At 35.7% G+C, this 19,185-nt stretch overlaps 2 protein-coding genes and 2 long non-coding RNA genes across 5 annotated transcripts in view; 1 reads left to right on the top strand and 3 right to left on the bottom strand.

Moving 5' to 3' along the window:
* Window positions 1-19,185, bottom strand: part of LOC135129478 (uncharacterized) — a 187,867-nt gene that overhangs the window by 46,590 nt on the left and 122,092 nt on the right. The window lies entirely within an intron of this gene.
* LOC135129614 (uncharacterized) lies at window positions 3,031-3,772 on the top strand. The gene is made up of 3 exons (XR_010280618.1): window positions 3,031-3,344; window positions 3,397-3,474; window positions 3,527-3,772. It is a non-coding gene; the product is annotated as an uncharacterized LOC135129614 (long non-coding RNA).
* On the bottom strand, window positions 3,876-5,198 carry LOC135129727 (putative nuclease HARBI1). Its single transcript, XM_064056972.1, has 4 exons — window positions 4,964-5,198; window positions 4,612-4,898; window positions 4,346-4,543; window positions 3,876-4,285 (listed from the first exon to the last, which is right to left on the bottom strand). Exons 1-4 carry the CDS (start codon window positions 5,161-5,163, stop codon window positions 3,876-3,878), a joined length of 1,095 nt encoding a protein of 364 aa, XP_063913042.1. The 5' UTR covers window positions 5,164-5,198.
* LOC135129720 (uncharacterized) lies at window positions 12,443-13,516 on the bottom strand. 2 transcript variants are annotated; one of them, XR_010280634.1, is made up of 3 exons: window positions 13,040-13,516; window positions 12,842-12,954; window positions 12,443-12,786 (listed from the first exon to the last, which is right to left on the bottom strand). It is a non-coding gene; the product is annotated as an uncharacterized LOC135129720 (long non-coding RNA). The 2 variants fall into 2 exon arrangements; XR_010280635.1 differs by having other exon boundaries at window positions 12,842-12,945.

Genomic DNA, 19,185 nt, shown 5'->3' with positions numbered 1-19,185 from the left:
GTAGTAGCTTTTATTTTTATAGGTGCCACTAAAGGATCTATTTTGGCGCAATTAATTGTGAAAGTTATTATAGAAATTACTAAAACTGGTGGAATTGTTCAAGGGATAATTTGCCACGGAGCTACAACGAACAGAAAAATGTGGACAGAGTTTGGCATATGTGGAAAAAACACAAATGTTGTTAAGAAATTTAAAAATCCTCTTAACGATAACTATATTTGCGTCTTTTCTGACACTCCACACTTATTCAAATGCATAAGAAACAGAATGCATTTATATATATATTAACTCACACCACATAAAATTTCTAGACTCCGTTTGGGAGAGTGTCTTGGGAATATTATCGAAAACTCTATGAACTGGATATAAAAAATCCTGGTAATTTACGAGTTTGCCCTAAAATTTCATTTACTCATATACATCCAAACAACTTTCTTAAAATGCGTGTAAAGCTAGCAACTTAGGTGATGTTGCATTTTTTTGTTTTTATGTCAATCAGTATTAAGATTGATTTTTAGATTTTTAGTAAATCAGTTGGAGATGGTTTGAAATTTTACAGTGAACATAAACCTGAGGAAATGGAAGATACTGGAGCTACAATAAAATTTACATATTTTCTTAATTCTTTATTTGATTCCCAATGCCCGTTTGCACCAACGTTACTTAAAATTTAAGCAGCTCTTAAGCGCAGAAATGCGTTGCACCAACATTTAACAAATGCTTACAACGCCCTAAGAAGTCCTTAATATAAGTAGCAGTTCATCGGCGACTTAAATTTGTTTAGCAATTCTTAAAAACCGAACAGAACCGAATGTGGCCGAGATCGGGTGGTTGTCATGGAAACGATCATAACAAAATTGAAATACACGCTTTTAAAAACAATCTGCAACATCCGGTATCTACCTGGACCGCAAAGTAAAATCCGAAATGTTTGTCTGGGAATCCGAAATTTCGGTACCATTCTCGCCATTGTGGCTGAATAGTGATAACGTGTTTTTTAATATTCGTTTAGTTTTGTTTTTTGAGAGCTGTGAGTAATAATAGTGTTGAATAAAAGTTACGGTAAGGTAAAATATTACCCAGTTAATAAGAAATATAATACAGCAATCAATTATTAATTATGTTTTAGATGAATACTAACAACAAAAGAACACGTGGCGCGAATTTTACGGCAGATGAGAGGGCTCTTGTTTTATCTTTAATTATTGATCGGCGTCACGTTTTGGAAAATAAAAAGACGGATGCCGTAACAAATAGAGAAAAACAGCAGTGTTGGCAAGAACTCACTGACGAATTTAATGCCCAATGTCCAGCAGGGGTGCTAAGGTCGATGATATCACTTCAAAAGTGGTACAACAACAAAAAAAAAGAGACAAGGAAAACTGTGGCGGAAAATCGAATGGTTTTTCGAAAAACAGGAGGCGGTCCTTCGGAAACGCAGGATGGTGGCCCAGAATTAGAGTTAACTTTAGCGGCAATGGATTCCACGACGGTGTATGGATTACCAACAAATTTTGGAGGAGACACCATTGGAGAATCGGAAGTATGATTAACAATTTTTTGTTTTACATGCTTGTTTAAAATGTGTTTATAATTGTAGCTTTTGTCAGATGATGAGGAAGATGAAGATGAATATGAATTCAGCGAGGAGGTAAACCCAGAAGATGTTAGTTCTAAATTTTAGTGTTTATTTCGATAATTTTTCTTTAAATATTTTAGTTTGCGAAACCACCAACTTTCAAGGGCAATACCATCTTTTATCTCAAAATCAGTACCACTACCAGTAACATCAAGAAGAATGAAATCGTTAGATGCCGGCCAAGTTGTATGTACTGTAACATGCGTTACGTCTTCCTGTGTTGGGCCGGGAAAAGAATAGTCCATCAGCCTAGTCCTGCTTGAGGTAAAAGTCCTCTAATGGACCTGTTTCTTCTGTCCTTTCCCCTTTCTTCATATCTTAGTTTTTCTTTTACCGATGGTAAAATTTCAGCGTTGTTGATGCTATAATCAACCACTTGTAGTTCAACCCTTCAGGTTGTTTTAGCGTAGTTGATGCTATAATCAACCAGGTAGTGCTGGCTTCCTCAGGCTTCACCGGAAAATTTTGCATTTTTTTTTTGTCGTTTCAACCCTTTCCAGCATTTATCTTTTTGCCGTAGTGCGTTTAGTTTTAATAACCAAAAATATTATTTTCATCATCGTAGCTCCCTCTTTTGAGTGAGTACGTTTCTATCAAGTATCGTTATCGGTTCTTTATCAATTTCGTTTTTAATTATCGACGACACCTTCGCTACGTCAGAGTGACGAGGTACCCCACTTTTAAGGCGACTTCCGGTCAGCGTCGTCTCCCGTCACTCCTGGAATAATCAGTAAGTCCCGGTTCACCACTCTGAAAATTTTCTTGCCGTCTCTTGGTCATTTTTCCACCAGGTGCTATGCTTTGTCTTGGCGAATTGTAATTGCTAATAACGAATCCATGTCTCAGTCCCTTCCGGTTTACGTGTACGCCGCTGGGCAGTGGTCACCTCCGACAGCGCATTGGTCACCTTAATATCTACCCCTACCTTTGAGACGATTCTTGGTTTTTAAGATTTTTCCGGCGACATTTTTCCGAGAGTGTTCACGGTGGTGAAGACTTGTGTCATTTTTGCGCACCAAATTTTTCGTTGCTTGAAAACCCTCAGCAGCCACTTGAGGGTTTTTCCTTTTCTTGTCTGGTACCGTGTGCGACGTCGAACCAAGCCAAGATTTTTTGACGACGCCATCTTGAAGGCGGCACGGCTTCTCGTTTGACTTTTTTGAAGCTCTCGAATTTGAGGACGGCCTGGAACATTTTCGCCGGTACGCCAGAAATAATTTACCGCTAATCGGAACATCACTATCTCTGGAAACGCCCAAGGTCAGATTTTTCCAATCTATGAATTTGCGCCCTACACGTCAAATATAGTTCCATCGCCCTTCAGGCACTATTCTAAAGAAGTATTCTTAGTTATAATTAATTCGTTGTAAACCAAGCTTACGTAAGCGCGGCCTTTAATTGTGTCGAAATAAGTAGTGTGAATATTTTAATCTCTTTTTTTTCTTTTTTTCTTTCTTTCTAATTTGATAAATCGGTTGTCCCTTACTTATGTATTTTTTTTTTTAATAGTTTGAAACTAAATTGGTAGTTGCTAGTTTCATAAAACATTTTATTTACTAACTACCTGGCGCCCACTAATCAGTCTCCCCCTTACATCCTTTCAATAAAATCGACTGCAAAGAGGTTAAATTTCGAGAGAACCTGCGACCCGCCGCCGAAACAACTGAGTGCCGTACGCAGTGGCCGCTTTTCAAAATTGGAAACGGTGCAGTACCTTGTATACACGCATTTTATTTTTACTTTCTTTATTTTTTTAGACTATATCAACTGATGCAGGCAATTCTGCGTCAACGCCAATCAAACGAAAATTGGATTCTTGTCCGGTTCAAAATCCGGTAAGTTATTCTCTATGCTGCTTTATGATTCCTACTCAAAATTTAATTACAGAATGTTCTCGAAAAACTCGACTGGGGCGATTATAAAACTGGCCATTTAAAAACACCCAGATCTCAACAACTGCATACCATTTCTTCGAGGAGGAGGCCTACACTACAGGCATTGCATTCTAGCCACATATCGAAAATGTATGATGAGTTGGCCAAGAAAAAATTGCAGTTAGCGGACGTGCAACTAGAAGAAATGAAAATTCAACTCGAAGAACGGAAAAAGGAGACGGAACGGAGGAAAACAGAATTTGCCCTAAAGAAAGAAGCTATGGAACTGGACATAGCAATAAAAAAAGAACAGTTAAAAAAACTAAAATTTACTAAAATATAGATTTATGATAATAAAATATTTAATGTTGCCTATTAAAAAAGTTTGTTATGTAACTCCTCCTAAACTCGTGTCCTGCTCCCCTTCTCTCCCGACCATTAATTGCTGCCGGAACTTCTGGAATGTTGCCAGCTTCAATCAACTGTTGTAATTCATGTTGGTTGATTTCTGCTGGCAATGGAGGGTCTTCTTCACCCCTTTCCCGGGCAATATTATGCAAGACTGCACAAGCAATTATTACTGCTAGCACAGTATCTTGTTTCAACCTACATCCGTAGGCTAGAATGGGAAATCTTCTTTTCCACACCCCAAATGTTCTTTCTATGACATTGCGAGTTCGAATGTGTGCTTCGTTATAGAGTTGCTCCCCTTGTGTTTGTGGATTTAACATTGGAGTTAAAAAATAGCGACGAACAGGGTAACCACTGTGTCCTATATACCAAAACAAAGCAATGAAATTACACAATTATCTATATAACGACTAAAGTTTACCTAAAATGATACAATTTGGGTAGATTCTCTGTTCAAAATCTCTTCTTATGTTAGAATTATTAAATATTGTTGCGTCATGGGTAGACCCAGGCCATCGAGCAACAACATTTATAAATTTCATTTCAGCATTGCACATAGCTTGCACATTTATGGAAAAATAGTCTTTTCTGTTGCGGAAGACTTCTGCATGTTCACCACCTTAAACATACCCAACAACAATATAAGTGGTAGCTCCTGACATAGATACTTCTATATAAATATTATACCTGGAGATTCAATTTTTATGTGAGTGCCATCAATAGCACCTATCACCCTTGGACATCGCGAGATTTCAAAAAATTTATTTTGAGTTCGTCGGAGTTCCATCCGAGTCCGTGGCATTTTAATTATCTGTGGATACAACCTTGCAATCGCTTCAGACACTTTCTTAACAATACGGGACACAGTAGACAAATGCATTCCCATATAATCAGCCACGCTGCTAAGATGCCCTCCTGTGGAAAATAGACGTAATGTCGTCAACAATTGGTTGATTGGTGCCACGGCTGCATTTCTATAAATATACAAATTATGTTTACGTTCGATTTGGTTTAATTTTATTATTAGTTATGTCTGTACCTGTCGTTTGGAAGTTCCAAATGATGTTCTATTTGGGCTAACAAATATAATACCGTTTCTTTGGTTAACCGAAACCTTTGAAAAAACTGAAGATCCGGCAGATCATGAAAATGATCGGCTCTTAAATAAATTTGTCGCGGTATTCCCACTTCGATTAATTCAAGAACTTCGAGGTCGTCCTCAAACGCATCAAAATCCATTTTTGTAATAAAATAAAGAACAACACTACAGACTACACGTGCATTAGTTAGGTTATTGCGATAAATTAGGTTAAACAAATGTCAGTTTTGTGTCTGTTACCAACAGAATTTGTTATTTCAAATAAAGTCACTAGCTAAGGATTGCTTTGTTATGCCAACGTTAAGATGCGTTGGTGCAACACCCAAGTACTTTAAGAACTGCTTAAAGTTAAAAACTTCTTAGCTAAGGAATGCTTAAATCGAATGTTCGTGCAAACGGCCATAAATAGGAAATCTTTCATAGATGGAATATATGAGGGTAGTAAGGATTTTGATGTAAGTATTCCCTATAAATTTGAGGCATTTTATTAATAATATCGTTTTAAAAACCAGGTACTACAAGATGCTTTGGACTTTCTCAATGTATGGGAAAACATGTTAGAGAAAGGGGATATCACTCAAAATCAATTTTTAACAGCTTCAACTTCAGAAGGTTTAAGAGTAACATTAACGTCCACAATCGAATTGTGCAGAAAACTGTTAAAGGAAGGATATACCTACGTGGTGACTGCCAAAATCAATCAGGATCATCTGGAGGTTTGTATACTCCCATATAAGAAAAATTATTTTGGCTAAAAGCAAAACCTCTCCCGCTTGTGATTTTTGTTTATATCAACGTATCAATTCCCTTACCCTTTTTAAATATACTTTTACCAAATTTTTTACTGCATGATAGAAATTTTTTGGTATAGTACGTCAAGCAGGTGGATGTAACGACCATCCAACTTTTTATACTTTCTTGAATTTGTATAAATTATTGTCAGTGAAAGCATTAATTCGGCCACCAAAATTTGGTAACTGTTCTATTAACACAGGTGTAGAAGAATCATCAAGTTTAATAACTTTAGCTTATATTAAATCCATTTGGAACGGTGAAAACAAAAATTTTAGACAGCAACACATAGAAACTATCAAGAAAAAATTAGATGGTCTAATTGCTTATGATGAATGGACGTCAGATATTTTTGATCCATGTGATGATCATGATTATGCGTCTCCGGAAGTCGCAGAATGTATAATATATTATATAAGCGGTTTTGTCTGCAGAAAAATGTTTAATATAAAAAGAATACAAAATTGTGCAACATGCGTTTCAGCTCTTCAAGATCAGGATAAATTATCAGCATCGTCCCTATCTGACTTGACACATACAAAGTCTAAAGGATATTTGATATACCCAAACAAACATTTTTATGGATTATTAAGTCATATGGAAAAATATTTTGCTTCACATATACTGACTTCTAACAATATTTATCAAGATACCCTAGAATATAGTTTTGACACCTACAATTTCACTTTTCCCTGCAATGAACATGGTCAATTTGTAATAGCCTATTTAATACATTACTTCATTTTGATGCGAATGAAACAGTTCTATTTGATGGAAAATAAGAAAACCGAAAATAAAGCCGCCACATTAAAAAAACAAGCCAAGTTGATTAAAATGTAATCAGTTGCTTGCCTTTTACAGTTTTGGACATTGAATTTCGGCAGTAATTTTCTGATATTTAAAAAAATCCACTGTAGTCTATACCTTACTGTCATTATGATTGACGTTTGAAAAAATCACTATACAAGTAACACTTCACTTTATTATTTTAATGTATCACATGTCACACTGCAAGTCAAAAGTTAAAATTTGGTTATGATAAATAAAGGCTATTTTAGAGTATGTGTCAGCTGAATAATGAGTCGGCCCGAAATTCAACGTCCAAAGCTGTACCATGTTTTGTAATTTGTATGTCTACTGCAAGAATAAATGAATTTCCTAAAAATTTATTTCATTTCAAAAGACGATATATTTTTTTCTTCACACAGGTACACACCAACAAAAAATGCAACAACAAGGTAAGTCTTTTGATTAATGATTGATAATTAATTCATAATTTTGATACATTAATAAGAGTTAAAAGAAATATTTGTTAAGTAGTAATCAATAAACCTCTAGTATTACTCATCTACATTTTATATGAGTAAAAAAATAATATACATAGATGGATCTGATGCACTCTTTCTCAATTTCAATTGATTTCTGTTGATATTATGTATATTAGTAAATTTAATTTACTTTTTTCTTTGAATTACCTATTTAGGCTGTTTGAAAGTCGGGTGCCGATCACGCAGCGCCTCTAGCGGGCCGCCAAAACATGCGGAAAGTAACTGGCGTCAACATTTTACGTAGAGGGCATACACAGTCCCTTCTCCTAAAATTCTATCCTCCTAGGTTCTGATGGACCTAACGTAAATAAAAAAATATTTGATTTACTGAAATTAAGAACTTAAAGAAGCTAGAGATAGAAAAGGTTTAATTTATCTAGGTAAAGTAAATAAATGTAGAGATGATTTAATATACTCATGAAATTTACATGTAGGTACTTGTCCAATTCACTGCATACATAAAGCCTTTTTAGAAGGAATGGAAAAATTTGGCGAGGATGTCAATGATTTTTTTCATTCTCATATATTATTATTTTAAAAAATATCCAGTGCAATGGCGAGAGTACTCAGAAGTACAGATTTTAAGCCATAATAATACCGCAACACCATTTTATTAAACATTGTTCAATAAGATGGTTAACAATTTTAGAAGCAGCAGTGAGAATTATAGAACAATGGTCTGCTATTTTAAGTATTATTTTAAAACTTACCTACCAAAGAACAAACGTGATTGTGAAAATGATAAATACAAGAAAATTATAAAGTTAATAAATAAGCCAAATTTCAAAGCTCAGATTTTACAAACAATACAGTATGCTAAACTTTTTGTAAAGTTCACAGGATATTTTCAAACTGAAGCACCTTTAATTCACGTTTTGCATACAGAATTAAAATCTCTAGTGATTGTAATAGCTAATTTTGTTTGTGTGATATTGTATGACATCTGAAAGTCTAGCAAAACATCCCAGGAAATGAGAGAACTGTTCTTGAATTTAAGAAGTCAGTTAGACAGCATTACATTATTGTAGCTGAGTATTTGCTGGATAAAAGTCCTTTAATGACTAAAAACCTGAAGTATTTTCAATCCATTGATCCCCAAATAATAAAAAAAATACGTTTGGAATATTTTTCTAAACTGTGTGAGACATTCAATATTATTATCCCAAGTAACGCTGTAGACGAGTACAGGTTATTAAAATTTGAACCACATTAGAAACGACAGATAGAATTGACAATTACTGGATAACATTTTTTGAAAGGGTGGAGAAGAACGTCGAAAACCACAAAAATGTAAAAAGGATTTTTCTAGTAGCATGTTGCTTAAGTCTTGGGAATGCTTCCGTGGAAAGGGGATTTAGTCGTTCGAAATTAACACAAACTAAAGAAAAAAACAATATGTCGGTGAGAACTTTAAATGCGAGGCTAAGTATCGCAGATGCTTTAATTTAAAGCATTTTGACAATAGACCAGAGATTGTTCCTATAACAAACGAACTCCTCCTTTTAGCAGGTGAAGCTAGAAGGCATTATCAAGATTATTTGGACGCGGAAAAATTGGAAACTCAAAAGGAAAAATCTGCCGATAAGTTGTTAGAAGAGGGTAATATTAGACTAAAAGCTGCCTTGGCGGCAAATAACACCATGGAAGCACGAATTGGGCAGGCCCTTATTGATGGAGCCTTGTCCTTGAAACAGGAAAAACGCGAAAGTGAAAAAAACTTCATATTTTTAATTTTTGTTATATTTGTGAGAAGATTCACGTTTTGTTTGTTTGATATAATAACATTTTTATCTGAATTATGACACTCACTTTTTTTTACTATTTTCCCAGCCGAACTTAGTTTTTTCACTTTTTTTAACACAAAATCTGTGTGGAAGTCCTGTGAAGTTCTTTTCGCAAAGTTAACAATGTCTCAAGTTAATGCGAACAATAACGCTTGTAAAGTACATATTCTGTTTATACAAACTGCAGGCCACCATCAAGCCTTGGCAAATGGCTATAATGCCAACACAATTTTATTTTAGTTTCTGTTGCTTTTGTTTTGTTTTGTTTTAGGGATGAACTGTTGCAAACAGTCTGCCACAACGCCAGTTTGGGTGACCTTAGTGATATGGTTACCTCTCTGCCTTTACCTGCTTCATTACAAAAGTGTTGCGTGGTCAAATACAACAAAATGTACCCTTGCGACCCTTTAAAAATCTGCAAAAAGACTTTAAACAATAAAGACACTGGGCAGAAAGAACGGCAGTTCAGAATAACTGGTTTGTGTTTACTCAATTTTTTGCTTTTCATATAATATAGCATTGCAGGAACAAGGTGCTACAGCTTTTTTACTTTCTCCAAAGATGCGGAATGAAAAACAAAAGCTCAAAAGTATTTCTATCCAAAAGATTTTAAGGGCAATCATGCCATCCGCTATGGTAATAGGCAACAGAAATTTGCTCGTGAGATCTACCGAGCCTCTCTCCCAGAATCTAAAGTTACCATAGAATATGGTTTAGCTGTCTGGCAGTGCAGTCCATGGTGGGCTTGCTCTCCAGATGGCATTGCTTTAAAGAACAAGCCAGTCTGATTGCTGGTTAGTTAAAAATTCTAAATAAACATATTTGGATTTCTTTTCTTACAAGACATGTTTTATGTAGGTGCTAAAAAACTGCCATTGAATGCCTGCCTTCTTTGGATTATATGGAAGTCACTGAGGATAAGAGTTGGCGATTAAAGAGAAAACATACATATATGGCACAAGTCCAACTTGGCATGTGTATTTGTAAATCTGCCATGTTGTGACTTTTTCATTTATAGTAGTTTTGACAAATCTTCTTATCTCTAAAGAATTGAACATGATGAAGCTTTTTACAGAGAGCTGTTGACCAAACTCCACGGTATTTTTTTCGAAAAAATGTTGCATGTTTTCTGTGAACCTTTGTAAATTGTATAAGTTCACATTGTGCATGTTTTAACATTTTTTAGTTGTAGTCCAAGCGTTTACTTAAATTGACTATTGGTAAGAATTATTTTATAAATTATTATTGATATATACTTGCGACCATTCGAATAAAACCACTCTCTAGGGTAAGTTTTTAAAAATTGTTTGTTGTAAGTCCATTTACGAGCCCTAACAACTAAATGTTCGGACAAACTAACCGGAGCGTTCAAAAACCACTCTTTATGAATTAATTTTTATTATCAAATCACATAAAAATAGGAAGCTAAGATTTCAAAGAATAGTTTTTAATAAAAAAGTTGAATGTTTTACTTTACATAGAATTTTAATTCAAATATGACTGTGGATTTTTCAGAAAAAGTGAATACACTTTGGCAACTAATTATTCGGACAAATAAATAAAAAAATTAATTTTCACTAAGTAGGCGGTGTGAATTGTTTGATTGTTAATAAATATCATTCTCCTCTTCCTGCTTTACCTAACTGTGTTGTAAGATCCATAGAAAAATATATATACTCTTTAACAAAATGGTTCGTGGACGTCCACTTGAAAAATCATTACGTGCACTTATTGTAAAGAAGTATTGCCAAGGTAAAAAAATTCGGGAAATTAGTGAAGAACTGAATTTAGCAAAGTCCACTGTAGCGGATATAATCTCACATTATCGCGAAACTGGTGGACTAGACGTTTAAGGAAAAAGTTCAGGAAGACCGAAATTAGTTTCAGAAACAAGTCAAAGGCTCCTTGTAAAACTTTGTAAAAAAAATCGAAGAAACCCATTGCGGGACATAACAGCACAATGGACGGATGAAATAGGGCATAAGCTGTCACGAGAATGTTGTAGGAAATGGATTCACAAGTCAGGATTAACTTTTTATAAGGTAATTTTTAAGTTTTTGGTTTACATTTGTTCCACCGTGCCGTTACAGGCCAAAGAAAAACCTTTAATAACGGCAAATCAAAAGAAAAATAGGTACAACTGGGCAAAGTCTAAGCTGGCATGGACCATGGAAGATTGGTCAAAGGCCATTTTTAGTGACGAGTCAAAATTTGATGTGTGCGTGGGAGATTTGCGGAGAAGAGTGATAAGATCAAAAAGTGAAGCGTTCAATGAAGACTGTTTAAAACGAACTGTAAAGTTTCCTAAAGGAATAATGATGTGGGCCCAGGCAACATGATGTCGTCTTTTTCACGTGAATAAATGGTCATCAATTACGTCATAGTGACCAAAGACTTCACGTGATATTGACGTACCAATGACGGTCAAATGTCTCGTCCAGATGACGTCATTTTCTAACGAACTTTTGACGTGATGTACTGACGTCTTAGTGTCGTCATTTTGTGACGAACTATTGACGTGATGCACTGACGTCTTAGAGACGGCATTTATTGTCCATTTTAAGACGTTTTTTATATTTTGATTTTTAGAAAAAAATATGCAATAAATAAAACGCTGATATAATTTTATATTTTTATATTTTTTATCTTAAATAAAATATTGTAATTCGTTATAATCACCAGGTAAACCCCAAAACAAAATATATGTTAATTAAAGTTAAAACAAATTAGTGTAAAAAATTAAATTTACTTCAATTCTGTATGTACAACCAACAATGAACTTCAATAAACAAATAAAAAAATATATGTCAATTAAACAAACCACTCCTAAGAACATAAACAAATCTACATACAGGTAATTACGAGTATAATTGGTATAAACAAAAAAAAAGGATAATATATAATATACAATCAAAAATAAACGTTGCAATAAAATATGCTATTTAAAGAAAAATCAGTTTTAAAAACACAAAGATATCTATTTAGTTACAAAGAATATTAAAAGAAAACTATAATAAATTATAAATCAGTCTTAAAAACACAAACAAATCTATTTACAAAAAATATTTAAAAAAAACTAGAATAAATGGAAAAGATAATTGAATCGCATTGTTATAGTTACTTGATTTGAAAATGCACTGTAAAACTTTCTAATTCACGACGACTTGACTGTCCCCAACACACAAAAAAGTACCGTTAAGAATTAATTCTGTTTTAACAATCATATTAATAACCAAAGTTTTTTAAGTTTGCTTCAATTTATTGCACTGAAAAAAAAAACCGTTAGAGTACATGGATTAATGGAAATGCAATAATTTTTTCGTCTATGGGCAACAGCAAACATTTGGCTATTATTAAATTTAAAGGATTACAGCTTAAAGCAGAAGACAAATTCTGCGTTTTAAAAATGCTAAATTTACTTGAATTTAACGGATAATCGTAAAATGGTTGCATTGACAAAAACGCATACCCGACAAAAACGCATACCCTATCAGGAAAATTTCGTTGTCAATAATTTTTTACAATGAAGCGAAATGTGCCATGTATAGTAAGTTACCAAAAAGTATCGTGGTGTTACAGGCATCTACCTGTATATAATATCCAATGTTATATGTTATATATGTATATATGAATTCATTGTATTTTTTTAACTTACAAAGAAATCTGCTTGTTCTAATAGGCAAAAATAATCTTGTAATTCGTCAAAATTTGTTTAGGTGTGGTCTTGGCGGCATAACTTCTATTTTTGTTTTCTTTTTCAATTCTCAGATTTGATGACGTTTTCATGTTAGAGATTTTTTCACTCGTTTCCTTTAGCATTTCTTTCGTTTCGCACATGTGTTTTGTATTTGTTTCAAATCTAGAATAAAATTATGTTCATTAGCATTAGTTCATAAAAATTTGCAGTAACATACCTTTGCAATATTTTATGGCGCCTCATTTTCAAAAACAATCACCGTAAGTTCTTCATAATTAGTGGGAGTATCTTCAGTGATTAATGGTGGTCTTTCCAGCTTATCTGAAAAAACTGCTTTTGTTATCTACGTACAGTTATCAAAAATAACAGAAACATGTAAAAATTAAAATGATTACTTTATTAGATTTTAACTTACCTAGTGTAAATAAGTACAACCCGACTCTGAATGGCAGAAATTTTCACAAAACTGTGTTAAAAATGAAGTGAGTAACGGATACACAAGAAAGCTTCGGTGGTTGAGACCCAACTGGAAATATTGGAATGAGTCACTGTGAAGTGCAATAAACATAAATACCGAAAAAAGGGAAAGTCCGAATGCACGCCTCAAACATCTGATGTATTGTATAGTAAATACGGAAGTTAAGCATTATTTTTTCATGCGATGAAATAAATTTAATAAAACTAAATATTAAATCACTCTCTAATTTTTTTGGTAACCATCATCACTTTATAAACGTCTTTATAAAATCAAAATTCGACGAAGGAATTCTTCAAAATCTTGTCCCGTTGTAGGGACAATAGACAAAGAATTTCCTAGGGTCCTTTCACTATTATACGGTCAACCCCGGATGTTCTATTTATAATTTGCCAAGCAGGTACTTACAAAATAACATTTCCAGAGTAAACAAATTTTCAGAAATTAATTATTTTATTAGAAATTATTAGAATGAAAAAACTTGTGTTTGGTGTATTTCTAATAAAGCCGTTGTATTTTTTGCTCTAAATATAATTAAGCATTATGAAGGCCACTTTTTAAAGAATACGACCACCCACATCTAATTGATCATATAATCTATAAAAAATGACGAAAAAAAGACGGCCTTTTGACGTCATTAATTGACGTCAGAAGTAAGTCATAAAAATCTCGTCATTATCACGTGATTTTTTGGGCGAATGACGTCGCCGACGAGTTATGACCAAAAATTGACGTGAATTAGACGACAGTCTGCTGCTTGGGGGGATGCATGTCAGCTAAAGGGCTGGGGAATTATGAATTGGTGGAAACGATTATTAACGCCATGAAATACCAACAAATTTTAGAAAACAGTTTGTTGCCCTCTGTTGAAAAACTGTATCCGGACAACGATTATATTTTTCAACAGGACGGTGCATCATGTCATACCGCAAAAAGTACTAAGAAATGGTTTGGGGATCATGATATAAGAGTCCTTTCATGGCCTGCGAACAGCCCTGACTTAAATGTCATTGAGACACTTTGGCACGACATAAAATCCGTTTTGCGCAACAACCCCCAACGAACACTCTTAGGTTTAAAAGCAAAAATCGACGAAGTTTGGGCAAGTTTTACTCCTGAATACTGCAGAAGTCTTGTAAGTACTATGCCTGCAAGGATACGCGCAGTAATCAAAGCAAAAGGAGATGTTACACCATACTAAGTAAAAAAAAATACTCATGTCCGAATATTTAGTTGCCAAGTTTATAAGTTCATATCAGCTTCTTGTTGTGTTATAATTTTGTTAAGTTAATAATATTACAATTTTTGTTGAGAATATTGCATTAAAGATACCTACTTATATATTACTCTAGTTTTGTTTTTGTAAAATACATTTTTTTTCATTAAATTACATTTTTTTGTATAAAAGAATACGTGTCCGAACATTTAGTTGTTAGGGCTCGTAGTGGGTTCAAATTGATCGGTTGCTACCCAACGACACAAAAAACGCTTCAGTTACCAACCTAACTTTTTATCAGTGGTTTTATCCAACTGGTCGCAAGTATAGTTTAACAGGAATTAAATTAATACAAGCAGGATTCAGTACTAAACGTGTTTATTTTTACCCTGCAATCCTATTTACATAGAGTCCAGTCAGTATTTATCCCTAGATAAAATTGGTTTTGACAAATTTGTTAAAGCTACAATTACAATAACTATTTTGTTGATATTCTTTAATAATTTAAATGGTAAAAGATTTCGAACTATTCGAAATTGTTTGACTTTTTGAATACTGCGTTCCACATGAACTCTAGCTCTTGCTATTTCAGCGGTTTTTGGTGCTTGTGATTGTGTCAACTGTTTTTGTTTCTTTAAAAAACGGCGGCCGTATTAATGTGATTTCCTTGTCAGTACATTCTTTGTCAATTAAGAAACCATGATGCATCCGCCAGGAGACAACATTGAAATTAGATTTTCTTTGTCGAATATGGCTTTGTCTGAAGGTCTACCACCATAGGCGCTGCTTAAAAACGCTATATTTACGGAAGGTGCTACCCCTATTAAAAACTTTAGTGTGTGCTTACTTTTCGAAAAAGAATAACATCTAATTCTACACTTTAATCATTTAGATTTTTGTATCTCCAATTCCGTACAGTCAACCATTGTGTCCGTAATTTTTTTTCCAATTTTTAAGGTATCCTTGATTCGACAGCCATAATGTTTTTTCGCAGCGCCCCCTACAGTAAGTTTTCGTGCCGGTTTATAACAATGTCGGAAATTTTAACCCTGTATTTCATACTGTTCGTATTTGGGAACGTGGTAAAAATAAATACCCTGGTTGTTTTGTTTTAATTTTGCAAATTTAGTCGTGATATAGGTTTAGCCACGCTACAGTTATGACGTAATGCTAATAGATATCATCATGTATATATAGGTTTAATTTGCAATTGAAATCAACGTGTGCCTGTTCAAAACTCTAGATATCGATGGCTTATTGTTTCTGTGATTAAAAAGAAGTTTTTTAGAGTGATTTTGTACAGTATTTATATTTCGTCAGTTGGATAAACGTGTAAGGAATGAATTAGCGTCATACAATTATTGTATTCTTTACTTGATTACTACGATTTTTCATCTAAACTTCACTATTGCTCAAAATTTCTAAAATTTTATTATCGCAAATCTGTAAAAGATACAAATATCTTTTACAGATTTAGAATGAAAATCTGAAATAAGCACTGGGCGCATTTTATGGCCGAAAACGAGTAGAAGTTATTCGTGATATTCCTTCTGATAGCGAGGTTTCCTAACCATCAGGTGACGAGGATGAAGAACTTGCCTACCTACATGGAGATCCGTGTCTCCGGCTTTAGCGCAACCCTGGTGCTCCCTCTCCGGAGGGGAAGCTGGAGCCCGAGCACCGCTGCTCCCGACCTAAAGCGCCACCCACGGTGGCGTGAAAGTGGTCTTAAAGCCTAGGTCGGCCAGACGTGTTTGCTCTCAGCGACACTAGTCGGTCTAGGGCTTGGCATTGAGGTACACCACGAAACTTGGGACCGTCACCGTCCCCCTGGAGTTTCGTTGCAATCCAAACAGTCGTATTTAAACTACTCCTATTAATATAACAAATCTTGCCCTTATGATTTCTCCCTTATAATTTTACTCTTATAAGCATCACCACATAGTACCAAAACGCTACGCCAGACCCTCTGTACTATCGCTAGGGGGAAACTATTGATGGTACGAAGCAACGCTTCCCTACTACCACCACCCAGGCATCTAAATGGGCTGAGGTCATCGCCGTTCCTATTGGGCCAAGAACTTAGTAAAACAATGCCAGGAGACGGCCAGAGTTCTAGAATTCTGCGTTATACAAAACAGATGCCCCAACTGCAGCAAAAAACCGGCAATCACCACGGTGTCGCTCGATTTTTGTTTACAACAAAGTGCACAATAAGCGCGGACGCAACACCTGGGCTCGATTCTACATCGCCTTTGTCGGCAAGTGAGCTGACAGAAAAACCGAACCCCGTCAAGCAACTAAAGAACAAGACGTCCGTCTTTCAAACAAAACGAAAAGACATCTCCCCGTATCGCAACCGGCGGGCCCCAGGACACGCCAGCCAAGCCGGTTAGGGCCATCAGCGAGCAAACATGATCTCCACCAACGGCGAGGTGGGAACCGAAGGCCTAGACGGGTGGTCATCGGACGAAATTCCCTGCCAAACTAAGAAGAAGCGGGCAGACGCCGACTTGGACGCCCTACACCACAACACTGACTGGTCCCCGCAGATCCGCCACAATCCGAGTCGACCCCGAGCCCGGAGCAATCACTGCCCAACTTGACACCGACACGCGACCAGTTCCGCCCCTGCCGCCGCCGCTAAAACTGAAAAAACGTTTCACGCCGCTAGAGCCGATGGAGGCGGAAGCAATTTATACTAAAAGCAGCAAACCTGAAGATCATAAAGGCTTTCAAAGGCTTCTTTTAGCTAACGCCAAAGGGGGTATACCCTTAAATATACCAAGAGAAGAACAACCATACAGGTAAACAATAAGAAAGGTTGGGACTCCCTCCCCCGCCAACTAGAGCTGCAGCAAATTAGTCACCACACATATACCTGTACGGAGGACAAAACTCACAGATTTGTCCTAAAAGGCCTCGACTTCGAGCCAGACGTCGAGGACCTGAGAGAAGAGCTTGGTGAAGAACACATTCCGTGCGCCAAGCTCTGTAAAATGAGAGGGACAAAAAGACCCGCGTACCTGGTAGTAACCATTAAAGACATCACTTTGAGTCTACAAACGCAGAAGTGTGATCAGAACCTGACTGAAATATCTATTTTGTTTATCTAGACCAGCGTTGCCAGTGCACATTTTCCGAGAAAACAAATTTACTGACTCAAACCGGCGACAAAACCACCAATTGGAAGATGTTGGTCACAACAGTACCTGTAACCCTAATAGGTAAGATTCATACGACACACTGGGGTCGCTTATCAGGTGCAAGAGACTCACGCACGCTACTAGGGATCGACTTCAACAAGTCAACCGGCCTAGTGATCGACTACGAGTCTCAAAGATGGCACTTTAAAGGAAACCGGCAAGACGTGACATTATGTCCAGAAGACGAAGCCGTAGAGCTGGAGGAACGTAGAAGGGACTTAAGCTGTTCGTGCCCAGTGGTTTCAGTTTGAAACTAATTTGTTTATAATTCCTACAATGCTTCTCAGTGGTTTCGGCGCGAAATCGCATTATCCATAATGTGACTCGATTTTTTTTGAACAGCAGAAATTTTTTGCTTCCAGTATGGCGATCCTGTTACTGTTATTTGGCCATCAGTTGTGTTGCTGGTAATAAGTCCTACACGACTGTTTGATGGTTGCCGGTGACGCTTTCTGGTTGTGTAGGACTGGAGTTAGTTTTGTGACTGGAATAGTGTTCGTTTCGATCTATTGACTCGAAAATTCTGGTACAATCGAAACACAGCAAATTTTCTTTGACAGGTTCTACATGGGTCCCAAGCATTTGATAAAGAAAATTACTAGTCTCGCGCTATCTTTGTCTAGCACATAGGTTAGGTTCCTTTGTCGAACTCCGGACTCGGTAATTCGCCGTATTTTCTAAAAGTAATAATACCTATGTGAAAAAAAATGAGTGTCCTATCAACTGCTTTCGACTTCAAGTTCTAAAACTATATAATTCTTATTTGTAAATGTCAAACTAATTGCTGTTTCTGAAATAACGTTTTAATAAAGGCAGGTAAATACATTATAATGATGATTACTTATGATAATTAAGACATTAAAGCATGTTAGTGTAGCCCTTTGATGCGAATTATATATTGAGTAACATTATTTTTGCTGATGACGATAATCTAGACAATATTGACCTCCTTTCCAATGAAGAATACGATTCAGATGATGAAATGCCACTTTCTGACCGAAGGAAAAACATATATTACAATAAATTATGATATTCCAATTTTTCCTTTTGCAAAAAAGTTTGGCCCAAAAAACATTCCAGATGAAACAGACGCCTGTTGAATTTTTTAATTATCTATTTCCAAGTGATCTTATCGCGCACATCATGTTCCATCCAAGTTTATACGCTTCACAGCGATTTGGGGATCCCCTAACTATGTTAAAATTACAAAAAATGAATAAAGAATGTCTTTGGTAATAAATAAAATGAGTATAAAAAGACTCCTAGCATTGAAAGATTATTGGTAGAGCGATGACTTTAGAGTGATAATGAATTGAGAGACACCTATATTGCTAGCCTTATGCACAGTTTGGTTACGTGCTAATAGTTTCGGATACGTTTCAGTATTTGAAATTTACACTGGAAAAATGGAAAATAATGCAAAAAAAAAACCTCGGTTCAAAACAAACTCCGATTGAGTTGTGGCACCGAAAGGAATGGGCAAATAATCTGGATCATTAGCGAGTTTTCGGAACGAAGTGTTTTGTGCACACGCCAAATCAGCAGAGAAAAAGTGGGACAAGAAGAGTACGGCAGGACTGTTAGTTGGTTACTGCGGTCAAAAAGACGGTTTTCGGGTCTGGATCCCACAAAATAAAACTGTTATGACCAGTCGAAATGTTGTT

Source organism: Zophobas morio, unplaced genomic scaffold (genome assembly GCF_036711695.1).
Source record: "Zophobas morio isolate AGI-343-1 ecotype UQ-CSIRO unplaced genomic scaffold, CSIRO_AGI_Zmor_V1 ptg000016l, whole genome shotgun sequence".
NCBI lineage: Eukaryota > Metazoa > Arthropoda > Insecta > Coleoptera > Tenebrionidae > Zophobas > Zophobas morio.
This window is presented reverse-complemented; position numbering and strand designations above follow the sequence as displayed.

Bases quoted from the DNA above. Each gene is read 5' to 3' on its own strand.
- LOC135129727 (XM_064056972.1), bottom strand. From the start codon at position 5,163: ATGGATTTTGATGCGTTTGAGGACGACCTCGAAGTTCTTGAATTAATC. The intron at 4,544-4,611 runs GTATAATATTTA...GGTATGTTTAAG, and splicing joins CATAAAAATTGAATCTCCAG to GTGGTGAACATGCAGAAGTC. The intron at 4,286-4,345 runs GTAAACTTTAGT...TTTGGTATATAG, and splicing joins CCCAAATTGTATCATTTTAG to GACACAGTGGTTACCCTGTT.